Source organism: Nerophis ophidion, linkage group LG12, assembly GCF_033978795.1.
Source record: "Nerophis ophidion isolate RoL-2023_Sa linkage group LG12, RoL_Noph_v1.0, whole genome shotgun sequence".
Lineage (NCBI taxonomy): Eukaryota > Metazoa > Chordata > Actinopteri > Syngnathiformes > Syngnathidae > Nerophis > Nerophis ophidion.
This window is the reverse complement of record NC_084622.1, coordinates 58,915,746-58,932,394: the sequence shown is the minus strand read 5'-3', so window position 1 is coordinate 58,932,394 and position 16,649 is coordinate 58,915,746. Positions and strand designations below refer to the sequence as shown.

At 41.9% G+C, this 16,649-nt stretch overlaps 1 protein-coding gene across 8 annotated transcripts in view; it reads right to left on the bottom strand.

Annotated features, from left to right (window-relative positions):
• The window catches only part of mical3a (microtubule associated monooxygenase, calponin and LIM domain containing 3a), a 179,874-nt gene that overhangs the window by 47,927 nt on the left and 115,298 nt on the right, over positions 1–16,649 (bottom strand). For 6 of the 8 annotated variants that reach the window (XM_061917871.1, XM_061917872.1, XM_061917873.1 and 3 more), the window contains 13 exons: positions 15,901–16,096; positions 12,459–12,691; positions 12,181–12,273; positions 11,572–11,724; positions 11,113–11,175; positions 10,163–10,237; positions 9,982–10,095; positions 9,809–9,891; positions 5,712–7,695; positions 5,530–5,624; positions 5,074–5,250; positions 1,749–1,799; positions 822–929 (listed from right to left, as the gene is read on the bottom strand). In XM_061917871.1, coding sequence (XP_061773855.1) covers positions 822–929; positions 1,749–1,799; positions 5,074–5,250; positions 5,530–5,624; positions 5,712–7,695; positions 9,809–9,891; positions 9,982–10,095; positions 10,163–10,237; positions 11,113–11,175; positions 11,572–11,724; positions 12,181–12,273; positions 12,459–12,691; positions 15,901–16,096 — 3,425 coding nt within the window. The remainder of the gene's footprint in view (positions 1–821; positions 930–1,748; positions 1,800–5,073; positions 5,251–5,529; positions 5,625–5,711; positions 7,696–9,808; positions 9,892–9,981; positions 10,096–10,162; positions 10,238–11,112; positions 11,176–11,571; positions 11,725–12,180; positions 12,274–12,458; positions 12,692–15,900; positions 16,097–16,649) is intronic. The other 2 variants (XM_061917878.1, XM_061917877.1) reach the window with 2 other exon arrangements.

Below are 16,649 nucleotides of genomic sequence, written 5' to 3'. Positions count from 1 at the left end.
TTCTTCCGAGGATGTTGTAGTCGTAATGATTTGTGCAGTCCTTTGAGACATTTGGGATTTGGGGCTATATAAATAAACATTGATTGATTGATTGATAAAAGCAAGACTGAAGTTTATGCATGTTTTAAATAAAAAGTAACGTAAATAGATTTTTAAGACTTTTCCAAATCAATTCAAGACCTTTTCTGAGATTTTAAGAGAATTTTAGACATTTTAAGAACCTCAAGCTCAAATTGTTGTTTTTAAAAAGGTTTAAGATCCCGCAGATATCCTGTACTTAGAAAGTACATACAGCTTTGGACTGTTGCGCCATGTGTCAAGAAACATCTTTGTCAATGCCTGTTGGAACAAAACAAGCGGCCTCCATGCACTCTATGAGTTGCTAAGGAAGAGTTCTCTTATGCGGTTTAGTGCTGACACAGCGGACAGGCATAAGTACTGCAGATGAGTTACACAAACCACCAGAGTGGATTTATTCGCTAAGGGATATGGTAGTTCTTAGCCCGCAAGGTCATAAGAAACCTGCCATATGTTGCACAGTTTATATATATATATAATTATATATATATATAAAGCATACTCGCATAACAAACTGCATTTTAAATTCACTGACATAAACAACATCAAGAATTAAGACTAGGTTAGACCCCTGGCTGAATGCTTAATAAGGCTACACTGAAAAAGAACAGTTATGTAAAATGCAGCACATGCATTCCAAATAAATTGATTATACGTGCATTCCAAATGAATTGATTATAAAAACACAGATAGAAAATATAAATTTAAAAAATGACAATGTATATAAAGATTTGGCTAATTACCTGGGCACGGTGCAACCTCTTGAGTTCTTCTTGCTTGGCTTGTCGTCGAGCAGCTTTCTGGACTCTACGTGTCAGCTTGGCGTTGAGCTCTTCCTCTGTGTAGGTTTTCTAGCAAAACCACAACAAAGAGTTACAAGATTAGAAAAAAGCTTACTTGTAAAGCGGGCTTCACGGGGCAATGAGCTTTCTGGAAAACACTAAAAGGAAAATGAATTACGTCCGCTACACAATGGTGAACACTGTGGACAAGCACTTATGTGCCCTGTATTGAAAAATAAACTGGATTGGCCAGGAATAATTCATATATAAAATATCACCTATTCTTAAAATCTCATTTAAGAGATGCACAATTGTTCATTTGCAAACGCCTCGTACATCAAAAGCTCCACAGGGCACCATTTAAGTAAAAATTAAGACCTAAATAATAAATGCTGCACATAAATTGAGCTTGTTGGACCTCTTGTGCCTTGTGTCATACTAAAACATGGAAAACTCCTCTATAGAGTTTGTCCATAAAATATGACAACGATTGGACTTACAAAGACATTAAAAGCTGGAGTAAGGCAAGCAGGAGCCAATAGAATAGAAATAGAAAAAGCCTGTCTAGCATCCACACTGGAGGTAACCCTGAGTTGCAGTGACAGATAGGCAGGTTAATGTCATACCAGTCAGAAAGGGGCCACCTTTGAGGCCTGAAAGTGGAGCGCTGCTGAAAAGTCACGGTTGGACAGCAGTGCATGTGTGTTAGTGAGTGAGTGGGGCACCGTGATCCCACTTGACACATACATCCAGAAAGGACAGTTAGTTTAAGGCCAGACGCTCGAATACTATAATAGAGTTAACTTGTACAAGCGGAGTGGAAGAGGTGAAAATGGGATGTTATGGATGACAATATGGAAAGGGGGATGACAATAGATGTGATACTACCTTTGAGGCATACGATCTCTTGAACGCCAGTGCATGAGGGACATAAACAGACTTGGGGAGGACAAAACAAAGAAGGAGGAATCAAACATATGATGATTAAATGGGTTAATGTGTATGTTAAACCACAATAAAATAATTGTGTGATACAACTATCTTAAAACCGACAGGCATTGTTCAAACCCCCAAACAAAAACAAAGTACAGTGACAGAATTGGTAATTCACTGCTAATTAAATGTAATTAGTCAATAAGATTGAAATGTGTTAATGTGAAAACACAATTGCTATTTGTCACTAAGGTGCGCTTAGCTGACCTCACGAGAATTTAGTTGGAAATCATACGAAAACTATTTTCCAGGTACATGAATGCACAAACATATTAAAGGCCTACTGAAAGCCACTACTAGCGACCACGCAGTCTGATAGTTTATATATCAATGATGACATATTAACATTGCAACACATGGCCTTTTTAAGTTTACTAAATTGCAATTTTAAATTTCCCGGGAGTTTCTTCTTGAAAATGTCTGCTTTAACCGCATAATTACACAGTATTTTGGACATCTGTGTTGCTGAATCTTTTGCAATTTGTTCAATTAATATTGGAGAAGTCAAAGTAGAAAAATGGAGTTGGGAAGCTTTAGCCTTTAGCCACACAAACACACAGTGATTCCTTGTTTAAAATTCCTGGAGGTGAAACTTTACTATGGATCACAGCGGTCAAGCGAACATGGATTCCGACCGAATGTCAACCAGCAGGTTTCGGTGAGAAAATTGTGGTAAAAAGTCACTTCGTACCGGAGATCAGCTGAGCTGAGCTGAGGTGTGGCGGCATAGCTCGGTTGGTAGTGGCCGTGCCAGCAACTTGAAAGTTGCAGGTTCGATTCCCGCTTGTGCCATCCTAGTTACTGCCGTTGTTTCCTTGGGCAAGACACTTTACCCACCAGCTCCCAGTGCCACCCACACTGGTTTAAATGTAACTTAGATATTGGATGTCACTATGTAAAGCGCTTTGAGTCACTTGAGAGAAGCGCTATATAAATATAATTCACAATTCACAGCTTGCGCCGTCCATAAAGCTGCCGTCAACTTCCCTGAGACACTGGCGTCAAGACACCCGTGGACACACACCTCCGACTATCAGGTACTGTTAAACTCACTAAAACACTAGCAACACAATAGAAAGATAAGGGATTTCCCAGAATTATCCTAGTAAATGTGTCTAAAAAAATCTGAAACTGTCCAATGCAATCGTGTTTTTTTTTTTACTTTTTTTTTTTCTTTCTTGTCCATCGCTATCAATATCCTCAAACACGAATCTTTCATCCTCGCTCAAATTAATGGGGAAATTGTCGTTTTTTCGGTCCGAATAGCTCTTTTTGTTGGAGGCTCCCAATAAAAACAAGGTGAGGAGCCATCAACGGGTGACGTCATCGTCTGCGACTTCCGGTACAGGCAGGGCTTTTCTGTTAGCGACCAAAAGTTGCAAACTTTATCGTGGATGTTCTCTACTAAATCCTTTCAGCAAAAATCTGGCAATATCGCAAAATGATCAAGTATGACACATAGAATGGACCTGCTATCCCCGTTTAAATAAGAAAATCTCATTTCAGTAGGTCTTTAAGGACAGGACATAATGCATAACACGTGTTACGCTACATTTTGAATTAATTGAAAAACTTGAAGAAAAAAATTTGACCAATTACAGTTTACCTCTTTTGGTATAAGTTCCTCCTAAATCTCGTGAGAACACGTTCATCTAAAACACTGAAAAACTCTAGCTAGTAAACAAAGGCTGAATGACATGCGGTCAAGCAAGCATGTATTTACTGCTAGTGTCAGCACTTTCATACACCCAAAATATGACAGAGATAAGAGAAAAGTCATCATAGTATATATGACAACTTGTTTTTCGTTTTAAAGAATACAATGAGAGTTTGGGAGGTTGTTTGCAACGGTTAATAACCGCATGCTTCTGGCTCTAAACTCAGCAGGGTCTATCTACACCAGGGGTGCCCACACTTTTTCTGCAGGCGAGCTACTTTTCAATTGACCAACTGGAGGGGATCTACCTCATTTATATATATCATTTATATTTATTTATTTATGAAAGAGACATTTTTGTAAACAAGTTAAATGTGTTTAATGATAATACAAGCATGTGTAACACATATAGATGTCTTTCTTTCACAAAGACAAGAATATAAGTTGGTGTATTACCTGATTCTGATGACTTGCATTGATTGGAATCAGACAGTAATGATGATAACGCCCACATTTTCAAATGGAGGAGAAAAAAAGTTGTCCTTTCTGTACAATACCACATGAAAGTGGTTGGTTTTTGGCATCTAATTCATCCAGCTTCCATACACTTTACAAGAAAAACATTGGCGGCAAATTCCGTAGCTTGCTTGATTGACATTCACGGCACCCGAGGGTCTTGTGAGATGACGCTGGCTGCTGCCAGTTCATTATTATGAAAAAATGACAGAGAGGAAGGCGAGAAACACTTTTTATTTCAACAGACTTTCGCGCCGTCCCTTCCGTCAAAACTCTAAAGGCCGACTGCACATTTCCTATCTTCACAATAAAAGCCCTGCTTCATGCTGCCTGCGCTAACAAAATAAGAGTCTCGGAAAGCTGGCGTGCACAAGTGATGTGCACGCCAGCTTTCTGAGGGATCACTTGTGCACGCCAGTTTTCCGAGACTCTGTATTTAGTTAGCGCAGGCAGCATGAAGCAGGGCTTTTATTGTGAAGATAGGAAATGTGCAGTCGGCCTTTAGAGTTTTGACGGAAGGTACGGCGCGAGAGTCTGTTGAAATAAAAAGCGTTTCTCGCCTTCCTCTCGGTCACATTTTCATAATAATGATCTTGCAGCAGCCAGCGTCATCTCACAAGACCCTCCGGTACCGTGAATGTCATTTAAGTGACGTCTTGGTGAAGATTGATGATCACTCATTTTTAGGTCTATTTTTTTTTAAAAGCCTGGCTGGAGATCGACTGACACACCCCCCGCGGTCGACTGGTAGCTCGCGATCGACGTAATGGGCACCCCTGATCTACACCATCACAAACACAGAGTGAAGACTGGGAGACCAGGAATTTGAATTTCAGGCATAAACATTAGGATTCAAGACTGGATATCATTGAATTGTTTCATGTCATTCTTATTGACATAGTGGATACAATCAGTATATATTGGGTAATATTCTTAAAATGAGCCTAGTTTTATTTTAAACTGATAAAATCAAGCAAGAAAATATAAAATATAAAAAAATATTTATAGCTTGAAATTCAAAACCCTTCAATCTCTGCTGCCAAATACCTCCTCATCGTCTTTTCCCTTTTCACGATCACACTCTTTTTCCCGTTCTCTTTGTTTATGCATTTCTTTCACTGTTTTCTTTTCTTTGAATTCCCTCCTCCTCTCTTTGTCCAGTTTCTCCTCCTTCAATGCCTCCATCTGCATGCCTGATACTAGGTCAAAGATGTCCGTATGTCGCTAGAAATGGGAATTATTTACAAGGAAAGTGTTTTTTAAAAAAATAAAAAAGATTTAAAAAAAAAAACAAGAGGCACTGATAGTGTTGATATGTCTGGGAGTTAATGTTTGACGAATAAAACTACATTTTTCAAACCACACTGATTTGCAAAAGAGCCTTTTTGAACTTAGTCATCTAAATAAATGTAAGATGACACATCGCTTCAACATTTTAAGCGGAGGCAAAACATCAGGTCAGAATGATCTCCCCTTTCAGATGCAACTTCCCAACTGACTTACATCTGCCTTTGATTTCTGGGATGATCTCTCCAGTACGTCGTCACATGACAGATCCGATTCCTCAGAAAAGCTCAAGTTTCTGCGGGTCCTTATGTCTGTCACACAAGATAAGAGGAGCAAAATTAAGTACATAAAATCACAATTATCGCACTCAAGGTTTGTCCAGCACTACACCGACTTACCTGATGACTTTCCAAGAGGCGAGGCTCTCTTCTTTCCAGAGTCTTGTGTGGTGGAGCTGGACGATGGTGTACTGGGACATGATTTGTCTTCTTTCTTTTTTTTGTCTTTCTTGTACCCTGAGAAAACAGCCTTCCACAAAGATTTGTGTTTGGGTGGTGTCTCGTCTGTCCCAGGGGGTCGGCTGCCGTCGTTCTTGGCCTTCTTCTCCTTTTTGCGAGGTGAAAAAAGTGAACTTCGTTTCTTGCTCTTACTCGTGGACGAGCTGTCAGAGGACGCCACAGAGCTGTCCAGACTCCTGTTGCTACTGAAGAGACGCTCAGGTAGAGTCTCAGCTTTCTTTGATTCCAGAGCTTTTACTGCAGATGTCTTTGGAGATTCTGAAGACTTCTTACTTTTCCCGACAACCTCTGGGGTAGCACTCCAAGCCACTTTTGTTGAGCCACCCTCTTCTACGTTTGACTCTTTCATTTTATTTAGCTGCTTGGCCATTGCGTCTTTGAGAGCTTGGCTCTTGATGGACTTTTCTCTTGCTCTCATCCTCTCCTCAGCAATCTCTTTGGCCTCTGGAGAGAACTGAGTGGCCCGCTGTGTCCTAGAGGCGGAGTTGACAGGGATATTCGGTTTACCATTTTCCATGGCTAAAGCCAGATGCAAAGGAGGTTTGTCTCTGGCCCTGCTAGTAGGTGGTGTGTAGAATTTATTCATGCTGGTTTCTGGTGTCCGTTCATCAAAGTTCTCTTCCACATCATCGGCGAATGGAATCTCTTCCACTGTCTCTACAAAGGACTTCCTCAACTCCTCCGAGCGTGGCTTCTTTTTCTCCCTCATGATAACAACTGGGGTTTCTATTAAGTCTGCTGGTGGCGTCAGCACTTTCCTGGTTGCAGGTTTAGGTGCCGATACAGGACTCAGTTGGGTTCGCTGTGCAGGAACTGGAGTCTTTGTTTTTGGTAGTTCTTTGGCATGCCCGTGTGGCTTATTTTCTGTCCTATTGCTCCAAGAGACCTGATGTTTTTGCTGCCTGAATATCGCTGGGGACTGATTAGCAGGCACGGGAGGTGGTGGACTGGAGGGTGGGGTCAGCATTATGGAGTCAGAGGTGTTACAGCTGTCACTGTTTACCGTTTGACTTGTGGCCATACTCTCATTTAGGTCATCGTCTGAGCTGCGGCTGAGTTCTTTCTTTTCAGAGCCTTCCACAGGAGCAATTGGAGTAATGACTTGACCCTCAAGAGTGATGTTGAGTCTCCGAATCACAGTACGTCCAGTTAAAGCAGGTTTCGGGTCCTCTAACACTTCCGGAGACTGGGTCTTGGCAGGGCTGGAGTCTTGTGTTGGCGTTTTTACATCACTCTTCTCAAATAGTTTACTGCTGCGCTCTAAAGGCGACAGACCGAGACTTTTTCGGATCTCTGCACTCTTTAACCAAAACTCCTCAATGATATCAGTCTTTTTTGAAAAAGATTCATCAGTTGAGAGGTCCTCAGACTGTGAATGGTCAGGTGAAGCTCGGTCAGTTCTGGCCATCGGTGTTGAAGTAACATTTGGGATAGGCTGGGATCTGACTGGAGAATCAGAGGCCTGCGGTGATGAAGGTTCCTGGCAGGGCATTGGCTGGGCACAAATTGGGGAAAGTAGGTTGCCTGTGAGAGGGCAAATGGATCGATGGGGGTAGATGGGTGACGTAGGTGTGCATGTCTCTGGTAGTGGGGTGGGCTGGGAGCAGATGGGGGTTCCAACAGGGGTTATTACAGGGGATCTTATGGGGCTGTTGACAGCTGGACTGACCGGAGAGCCGATGGTGAGGGGTGAAACAGGGGCCTTGACATAGGGAACCGTTGGAGGGGTGAAAGGGGAAGGATCAAGGACAGATGTAGGTGAAGGAAAAACCGGGCTCCTGGACGCTGGTGAAGGTGTTATCCTTTCAACTTTTGGTTCCTCAGAAACCACTGGTTCTGGGAAAGAGCATTCTGGAGACTTAGCCTGAAAGAATACATGAAGTACGGGTGTTATATAATCAGTTTAATTGTGGTTGATTAAATGTATATTTAACACGCAATGTTTTGTAATTGCTTTAAACATATTTTTTATCTCTAAATTATTGTCTCTATATGCCTGCGACTCCACAAGTATCCTCTTTATGGTAAATGGATTATACTTGTACAGCGCTTTTTTACATGCAAGGTACTCTTTGACATTATTTCGACATTTACCCATTAACACACACTGATGGCGGAAGCTGACATGCAAAGTGTTAACCAGGACAGCAATGGTGAAGTGGCTTGCTCGAAGACACAGCAGATGTGACTAGGAGGGAATAAGCTAGGATCGAACCAGGAACCCTCAAGTTGCTGGCACAGCCGACCCACGCCGTTCCGTTTATGCGCCCTGACGTGTTGGGTGGTCAGTCACACAGCGTAGTATGTATTGTAGTTGGGCAAGCAAAACGGAGGAGGATGAGCAGGGGAGTCTTCAGCTCTTGGCTCTTCTCTACTCTGAAGCGAGCCTCTCCTGAGTTGTTGGTCCAATGAACGTGAAATTGACTTTTCCAAAACGCTATAACAGCACCATTGATTAAGGTTAAGTGCTGTGCCTTCTTTGTAAGAAACAGTTTGCTTCCTACTGAAGCAGCTCAAATACGCAGTCACACTGCAGCTACGTTTCACGTTAGCAATGAAGATGTTCGCAATTTAGCAAGCCGTGGCAATAACTTTTCATCAAACTAAACTGGAGAAGAACAGCGGGCTATAGAGCGTTTTCCGTTCGGGCTCCAGTACTCTGGAATGCCCTCCCGGTAACAGTTCGAGATGCTACCTCAATAGAAGCATTTAAGTCTCACCTTAAAACTCATCTGTATACTCTAGCCTTTAAATAGACCTCCTTTTTAGACCAGTTGATCTGGCGTTTCTTTTCTTTTTTCTCCTATGTCCCCCCCTCCCTTGTGGTGGGGGTCCGGTCCGATGACCACGGATGAAGTACTGGCTGTCCAGAGTCGAGACCCAGGATGGACTGCTCGTCGGGACCCAGGATGGACCGCTCGCCTGTATCGGTTGGGGACATCTCTACGCTGCTGATCCACTTGAGATGGTTTCCTGTGGACGGGACTCTCGCTGCTGTCTTGGATCCGCTTGAACTGAACTCTCGCGGCTGTGTTGGAGCCACTATGGATTGAACTTTCACAGTATCATGTTAGACCTGCTCGACATCCATTGCTTTCGGTCCCCTTTAGGGGGGGGTTGCCCACATCTGAGGTCCTCTCCAAGGTTTCTCATAGTCAGCATTGTCACTGGCGTCCCACTGGATGTGAATTCTCCCTGCCCACTGGGTGTGAGTTTTCCTTGCCCTTTTGTGGGTTCTTCCGAGGATGTTGTAGTCGTAATGATTTGTGCAGTCCTTTGAGACATTTGTGATTTGGGGCTATATAAATAAACATTGATTGATTGATTGAAGAACACCCCACTTTTGAGCACTCTATATCAGAATATATCTATGACTTAAGACTATAAAAAGTACTTGGCCTCCATGAAGAACAAATAAATAGCATAATTTGTCCTCTGTGGTCTCATCACTTTATTTCGTGATGATGAACAATTATATTTGTTGATCTTCTCCTGTAAATTATAGCGGTTTATTAAAACTTTGTTTTATTTATATTACATTATCACAAGCAAACAAAAAGCATCAAGTTCAACTTTTAATCTTTGCTTTTTAATTTCTCAAGTGTTTTCTTTTTCCACATAACTGCAGCCTTTAAAATACATTTTAAATGGGTAAGATTAGACCTGCTTAAAGTCCGTTAAAAATACTTAAAACAGCCATCTTCTTTGTTAAAAATATTTCTAAAAGCTATCTTCTTTGTTTACACATCAATATTTTGATATGTCGAAATAATGTATATATTATATAATTTTCATGAAAAACTTCAAGTTGAGGGCTTTTCTCAGCATTTTAAGGTGAGATTAATTATATTAGCGGTTGTACAGAGCTCAATAATAATCAAAAATGTATTTTTGTCACTTGACAACCGTAAAATAAAGCCTGGTTTCCATTTATTTTTAAAGACACGCATACTGGATGATCATTGAAATTATCTTACCCGTTTATCAGGCTCTGGTGAAGGTACGACCGGAGATAAGACGGCATTGTCTTCTTTTTGCATGGGTTCAGTGCTGGGCGGTTCTGAACACATTTGACAATAGAGATGATGCTGCATTAATCACATTAAAGCAACTAAGTGTCAGGTATGATGTAGTGGTAAGTGCTATATACCAATATTTGAAGGCATTGCCAGACTGTCAAATATATTGTCCTCCTGTGGAACAGCTTCAGTGTGCACTGATGGGTTCAAACGAGCCTCAGCTTCAGCATCAGAGGGGATGTCATCTAAAATCAAATGTGATCATTTTTAACATGACACTATGAAAAATAGTTAGTGATTAAATGTATTGACCTTGATCCATTTCAGTCCCAGGCTCTATATCGGGACTATCTGCTTCTGCTTCCAAATCATCATCTTCACAGGGCTCTGTCATTACAGAAATCACATAAAATTAGCTCCAAAATGTTTAGTGTTTTTTTTTTTTTTATTCTTTCTTTATAAATATGTTTTGGTTAAACAGCTAGGTTGAAAAAACATAGTCCGGGAAAACAGATAACTTTTAAGAAGACACAGAATGCCGTTGTAAAATAATGATGATAAAATCCTCAAAAACCCAACTCCTGCTCGAAAAAACATTTGCATAAAATAATAAATTGTTAATAAGTTAGTGACTATGCTCAAAGAGCAGAGTTGAGAAGAAGCACAAAAGTCATGCAATTGTCCACTTTTTTGCATAAAGGCAAAACCAAAACCATGAGAGCATGAGTTAGAAGCATTAATGCATCATACATGTAAACACAGTGGTTGAAACTTCTAATAAAGTAACAGAAAAAAGCCTTAAGTGTATGAAACTTGCAATACATTTTACTATACTGGCTAACGACACAACTAAATTGTACAAGTGCATGCATAACGACCACCCAATTTGAGCAAGAATAATTTTTTTAAACCAGTGCAAAAAAAAATGTTCCCCTATAAACGTCAATAAAACCAAATAACTCTCACATCACCGCAACGCTAAACACTTGCAGGCGTTGATGGCTAATATGTCTTCGTAATGGGTTTTATTAAAAGGACAATAAAAGCGGAGGGACTTTTCTGGTGTTTGAAAGGGTGCGGAGACAAGTTGAAACACAGGTCACAAGTAGGCCTTAAGAAAGTTGAAGTCTTGGAAATGACAGCCTTCCAAGCATGCTTGTGAGTGTGTGAAGTCTTTGCATGCTGCAATAGGCCAGCCAAAAGACATAGATGTATATGAGTCTTAAGTCGGGATGCCGTGATCCCTCGTAAGTCTGTGCTACCTCCAGACATTGACTCCAACCAGACTCGCACTGCATCGTGCCGCGCAGATGTGTGGACAGGGGCTACATTCAAACCAGAAGATACAGCACAACGAGGGATGAGTGTCAGGGGAGAGACAGTAAAGTAATTAGACACATGAAAAAAACAAAGCGAAACAATAAATTCAAAAGCATTGACTGGAGGTGTTACACGGTGCACTGGGATGGGGATGACACCCAATATGTCTGCAAAATGAAAAATTATAATATCAAACACATAATTAGATTCCAGGCAAAAAGGAACGTAATAATAGAAACATAAAAATCAGATGTTTGAGGACAATAAGGGGGTTAGTCAAGGGAGCAGTCTCCTCCTATCCAGACACAAATATGACAGCAGAAGCCACACCTATTCCAGAAAGGGCTAATTGTCTTGGGTAAGCCCAATGTGCCTCCCCAGGCCTTAAAACCTCGGGTTACCTGTGAAAAAGGTCTGCGAGGGCTCAATGGGCTGGGAGGTTGAGGCCAGCTGGCCACACCTGTCTTCCTCTGAGTCCGGACATGTTCCCCCTACACCTGGAATTTCAAGAGGATCCAAAGGCTGCAGGACTTGTTGAATTTGTAGGTTCTTGGCTAAATGAGGTGGCCAGTGTACATTTGAACAGACAAACAAAGAACAAGTCACAGAACAGGGTAGGGAGGGTATAGAAATAGGACAACAAGAGGAAAGACAGGACAAAAATAATAAGGGAGAGAGAGAGAGGAAGTTAGAATGAAGAAGAACTCATCAAAGAGGAGTAGTGGCTGCATGCACTAGATTAGGCTGCAAAAAAGTCAAAAAAATTCAAGATAAGGTTGAAAAAAATAACACCAATTCATTGACAATGCGAAACCATAACTTCAGTGCCTGTGGGGGAAACGAGCGTGACGTTCTTTGATTAGTTTTGAGGGTTAAACAGTAATTGTCTAGCAATGACATGTTTGCAACACACAAAAAACAAGACAAAATGAAATAATGATTGCAACCCAAAGCAGGGAGCATTATAAGACATAACTGCAAACACATCCATAAGCGGTTTCTGCTGCTACCTTTAAAAGTACCGACATGGTCTTCATCCGTGAGGTACTTCTCCAGCCATAGGCCTGACTGGAGCTCCCTGTCCCATGGGCAGTAATCCCCCTCTGCCAGCAGGGGGAGACAGAGGCCCGCCAAAACAATTTGAACACAAAGTGCAACAGAAAAGTGGAAAAAGAAGACACGTGAAGACACCAGAAACGTGGAAACACAATTAAGAGCTTGGTTGCTCCTGACATACAGATGGAATATACACCACAATAAAGTCACACAAGGAGAAAAACAAATATACCTTCACTTGACGCATCATCATCTTCATCTTCTTCCTCGTCTTCATCAAGCTCAGCCAGAGCCTCATCCTCGCAGGCGTCACCCCTAAGTTTAGCGTGGAGCTGCACAGCCTCCTTCCAGGGAACCCCTCCAAGGTCTGAGGCGCTGGGAAGTTGCTCCTCTACCTCCAACTCAACCTCCACCTCGTCCTGATCCTCCTGCTCGTCCTCCTCGTCCGTGTCGGACTCTGAGCTGCTGCAAGAACATGGTATTCAAAGTATTATCTCAAGTAGGAGGGCACATTATTCGATTGTTCCAGTGGTGTTTTACTATTTATCAATCTGTATCAGTTATTTCTTCAGTTTAAGAGCACGATGTAGACTAGGGTTGCTCAAAAAGGTCGATTATGTCTTCTCAATTATATACTAAGAAAAAGTAGGCAGAAGACACTTTGGTACATATACTTTCAATATTTGTTTTTTTAAGTGAAACAATATTTTCTTTATACCGGATGGAATTTTTACCTGACAGACTTGTCAAGTGTACCAGGTTGGTCACGCCTGTACGAAGAGCTGATAAGCAACGCATCACAGTGGTCGGGTATACCGAATATATTGTCTGACTAAAAGAACATTTGAAAAGTGTGTGTACCAAAGGGTCTCTGGACCTGCATGCAGCTCATCTGCCTCCGAGATTTTTCTTTAAAAATCTATACTTTCCGACTGTGAGCCTGTGTTTCCACGCAGGCTGAGTCCTGGGACACAAAGAAGACCAGTAAAAGAGACTGGAAGCCTCTGTGTTCTGTTCAGTTTCTCGAGTGTGTAACCCCTTGGGTAAGCTAACATTGAATACTTGCCAGAAAAGGAAAAATTGTTTAATTTTACATGGACAGATTGTTTTCCCAGCAAAATAAAATATTATGTTTATAATTTGTGTTACGTTTTGCGGCTCTATACTATTGTTCTTTGGTGGAAGAGGTGGCAAAATGTCTCTTGATAGTAAAGCTTGCAGACCCCTGATGTAGACAAAAGCTCCGATTCTGTCTGTATAAAGCCAAATATCTTTTAAAGTAAATGATCGCATATTGTTGTAATATTTGACACCTTGAAACAAGAATATGTTGATTGACAGTCTAAAACAGACCTTGGCAAAAAAAATGGCTCGCTAAACTTTCCAATCCGGCCCCCCAGAGGTTTCCAAATGATTCTTTAAAAATCTTTAACATTCAAACTATAACCTCCAGTCTTATTCGCATTGTTGTATTTAAATTACACCTCCAATGTGATGTGCAGTGTTGTTTTTTCAAAGTATCGTAAATCTTGAACGATATAGAAAGTGAATTATAGTTACAGGGTTTACAGAAAAAGCTGGCAGCTTAGTTGCCATAATTTTTGTGTTAAATTAAAAAACATTTTTTTACATTATATTGTTAAAGGAAAAACAGTTTTGTTTTTTTAATTCTGGCAACTTAGCTGCCAGTTTTTCTATCATAAAAACCAAAGAACCATCTTTCCATTTACAATCTACAACTGTGGGATCACACTCCTCAGTCTTCCCGGTAAGGTTTATTCAGGTGTACTGGAGAGGAGACTACGCCGGATAGTGGAACCTCGGATTCAGGAGGAACAGTGTGGTTTTCGTCCTGGTCGTGGAACTGTGGACCAGCTCTATACTCTGGGCAGGGTTCTTCAGGGTGCATGGGAGTTTGCCCAACCAGTCTACATGTGCTTTGTGGACTTGGAGAAGGCATTGGACCGTGTTCCTCGGGAAGTCCTGTGGGGAGTGCTCAGAGAGTATGGGGTATGGGACTGTCTGATTGTGGCGGTCCGCTCCCTGAACGATCCGTGCCAGAGCTTGGTCCGCATTGCTGGCAGTAAGTCGGACACATTTCCAGTGAGGGTTGGACTCCGCCAAGGCTGTCCTTTGTCACCCATTCTGTTCAGAACTTTTATGGACAGAATTTCTAGGCGCAGTCAAGGCGTTGAGGGGTTCTGGTTTGGTGACCACGGGATTAGGTCTCTGCTTTTTGCAGATGATGTGGTCCTGATGGCTTCATCTGACCGGGATCTTCAGCTCTCGCTGGATCGGTTCGCAGCCGAGTGTGAAGCGACCGGAATGAGAATCAGCACCTCCAAGTCCGAGTCCATGGTTCTCGCCCGGAAAAGGGTGGAGTGCCATCTCCGGGTTGAGTTCAAGTACCTAGGAGTCTTGTTCACGAGTGAGGGAAGAGTGGATCGTGAGATCGACAGGCGGATCGGTGCGGCGTCTTCAGTAATGCGGACGTTGTACCGATCCGTTGTGGTGAAGAAGGAGCTGAGCCGGAAGGCAAAGCTCTCAATTTACCGGTCGATCTACGTTCCCCTCCTCACCTATGGTCATGAGCTTTGGGTCATGACTGAAAGGATAAGATCACGGGTACAAGCGGCCCAAATGAGTTTCCTCTCCCTTAGAGATAGGGTGAGAAGCTCTGCCATCCGGGAGGAACTCAAAGTAAAGCCGCTGCTCCTCCACATGGAGAGGAGCCAGATGAGGTGGTTCGGGCATCTGGTCAGGATGCCACCCGAACGCCTCCCTAGGGAGGTGTTTAGGGCACGTCCAACCGGTAGGAGGCCACGGGGAAGACCCAGGACACGTTGGGAAGACTATGTCTCCCGGCTGGCCTGGGAACGCCTCGGGATCCCCCGGGAAGAGCTAGACGAAGTGGCTGGGGAGAGGGAAGTCTGGGCTTCCCTGCTTAGGCTGTTGCCCCCGCGACCCGACCTCGGATAAGCGGAAGATGATGGATGGATGGATGGAACTGTAGATTTTACAGTCATAAACTGGCAGCTCAATCAACAGAATTTTAATGCAAAAAAAAAGGTAATTTTTCAATTTACAGTACCGTAATATGCTGTAAAAAACAATGTAAAATGTATTTTAATTTGTATTAATTTGATAGGTATTTTGCTGTAAAATAATAATTCAATCAGATATTTAAGTATTTATTTTTACTTAGACTAAAAATGTAGGAAAGTATGATAATATACTGTCATATTTGTTGCAATGATGGATACTGTTTAAGTTTAAAATGCATGCAATTTAGAGCAGTAGATATATTTTTTCTATCAAATTGAAAAAATTCCATTACATTTAGTGAGAAAATATTCCGTACTTTATCGACACATCATTTCCAGATTTTTGCAGGCCAGATAAAATGATGCCGCGGGCCAGATCTGGCCCCCGGGCTTTGAGTTTGACACCTGCGGCTTATATGTGAGTATGTGCAAGAATGTTGATTGACAGTCTAAAAGTAACATTCGTTATTTTTGCGGTTGTATGCATTTTTATGTATCCTATATAAAAACGCAAATCGAATCGCTATTTGAGAAAAAAAAAGGTGTTTCACTCAAAATAGTGCAGCCTTACACCTCGTTATTGCGCGGCACTAAGTAGTCGTTAGCCGTACAAAATCATTATCATGCTACCTGGATCCCAGGTCTACATCTGTGGCTTTGTCCAGAACACTGCTGAGGTTATGTTCCGCCAGCGTCTCCTCCGGCACCTCCTCCAACTCCTCCTCCCTCTGCATGGACAGTCGGTAGTTCTCCAGCTCAATGCGCTCCGGTGTGGCGCGAAGCCGTTTGGCCAAAGTTGGTTCTTGCAGGCCATTGACCTCCGGCACTGTGGTTGAGAAGCAAAACAATGTAAAGAAACAGGCAAAATAATGACATCCGAGTGGGCATAAAAGTCAAAAAGTACAGCAGATAAAAGCAATGAATGACTGTTTGGGTCATTCATAATTTCTGAAGGATTCTAAATAAAACAGGAATAATTTATTCGGTTTGTAAAAGGCTTAAATTAGTAGTTTACATTAGAGTGTACTATGACTATGTGCGTGTGTTATTGCAAGGCAACACAGGCGAGTGTAGATTATCACAGTTTGACCTATTGTTCCCAACCACCATCACCACAATACCAGTAACTTGTATATAGGACAAACTTGACAAAAACACACCAATCTGTAGCTCTATAGTTGCATTTATTGCATTCCATATGATTCCTAAAACAAAATAAATATCATTAAACAGTACAGTACAGCACGGTATTGGTACAAGGTGGATGCCTTGCCTTTTTCCCATCCTGAAGAAGCAAATCCTAGAAATCGTTGTTTAACTTAAGAATGTAAGTGGAATGGATCAAAATTCCACTTTGTCATCTCTCATCTCACTTGCTC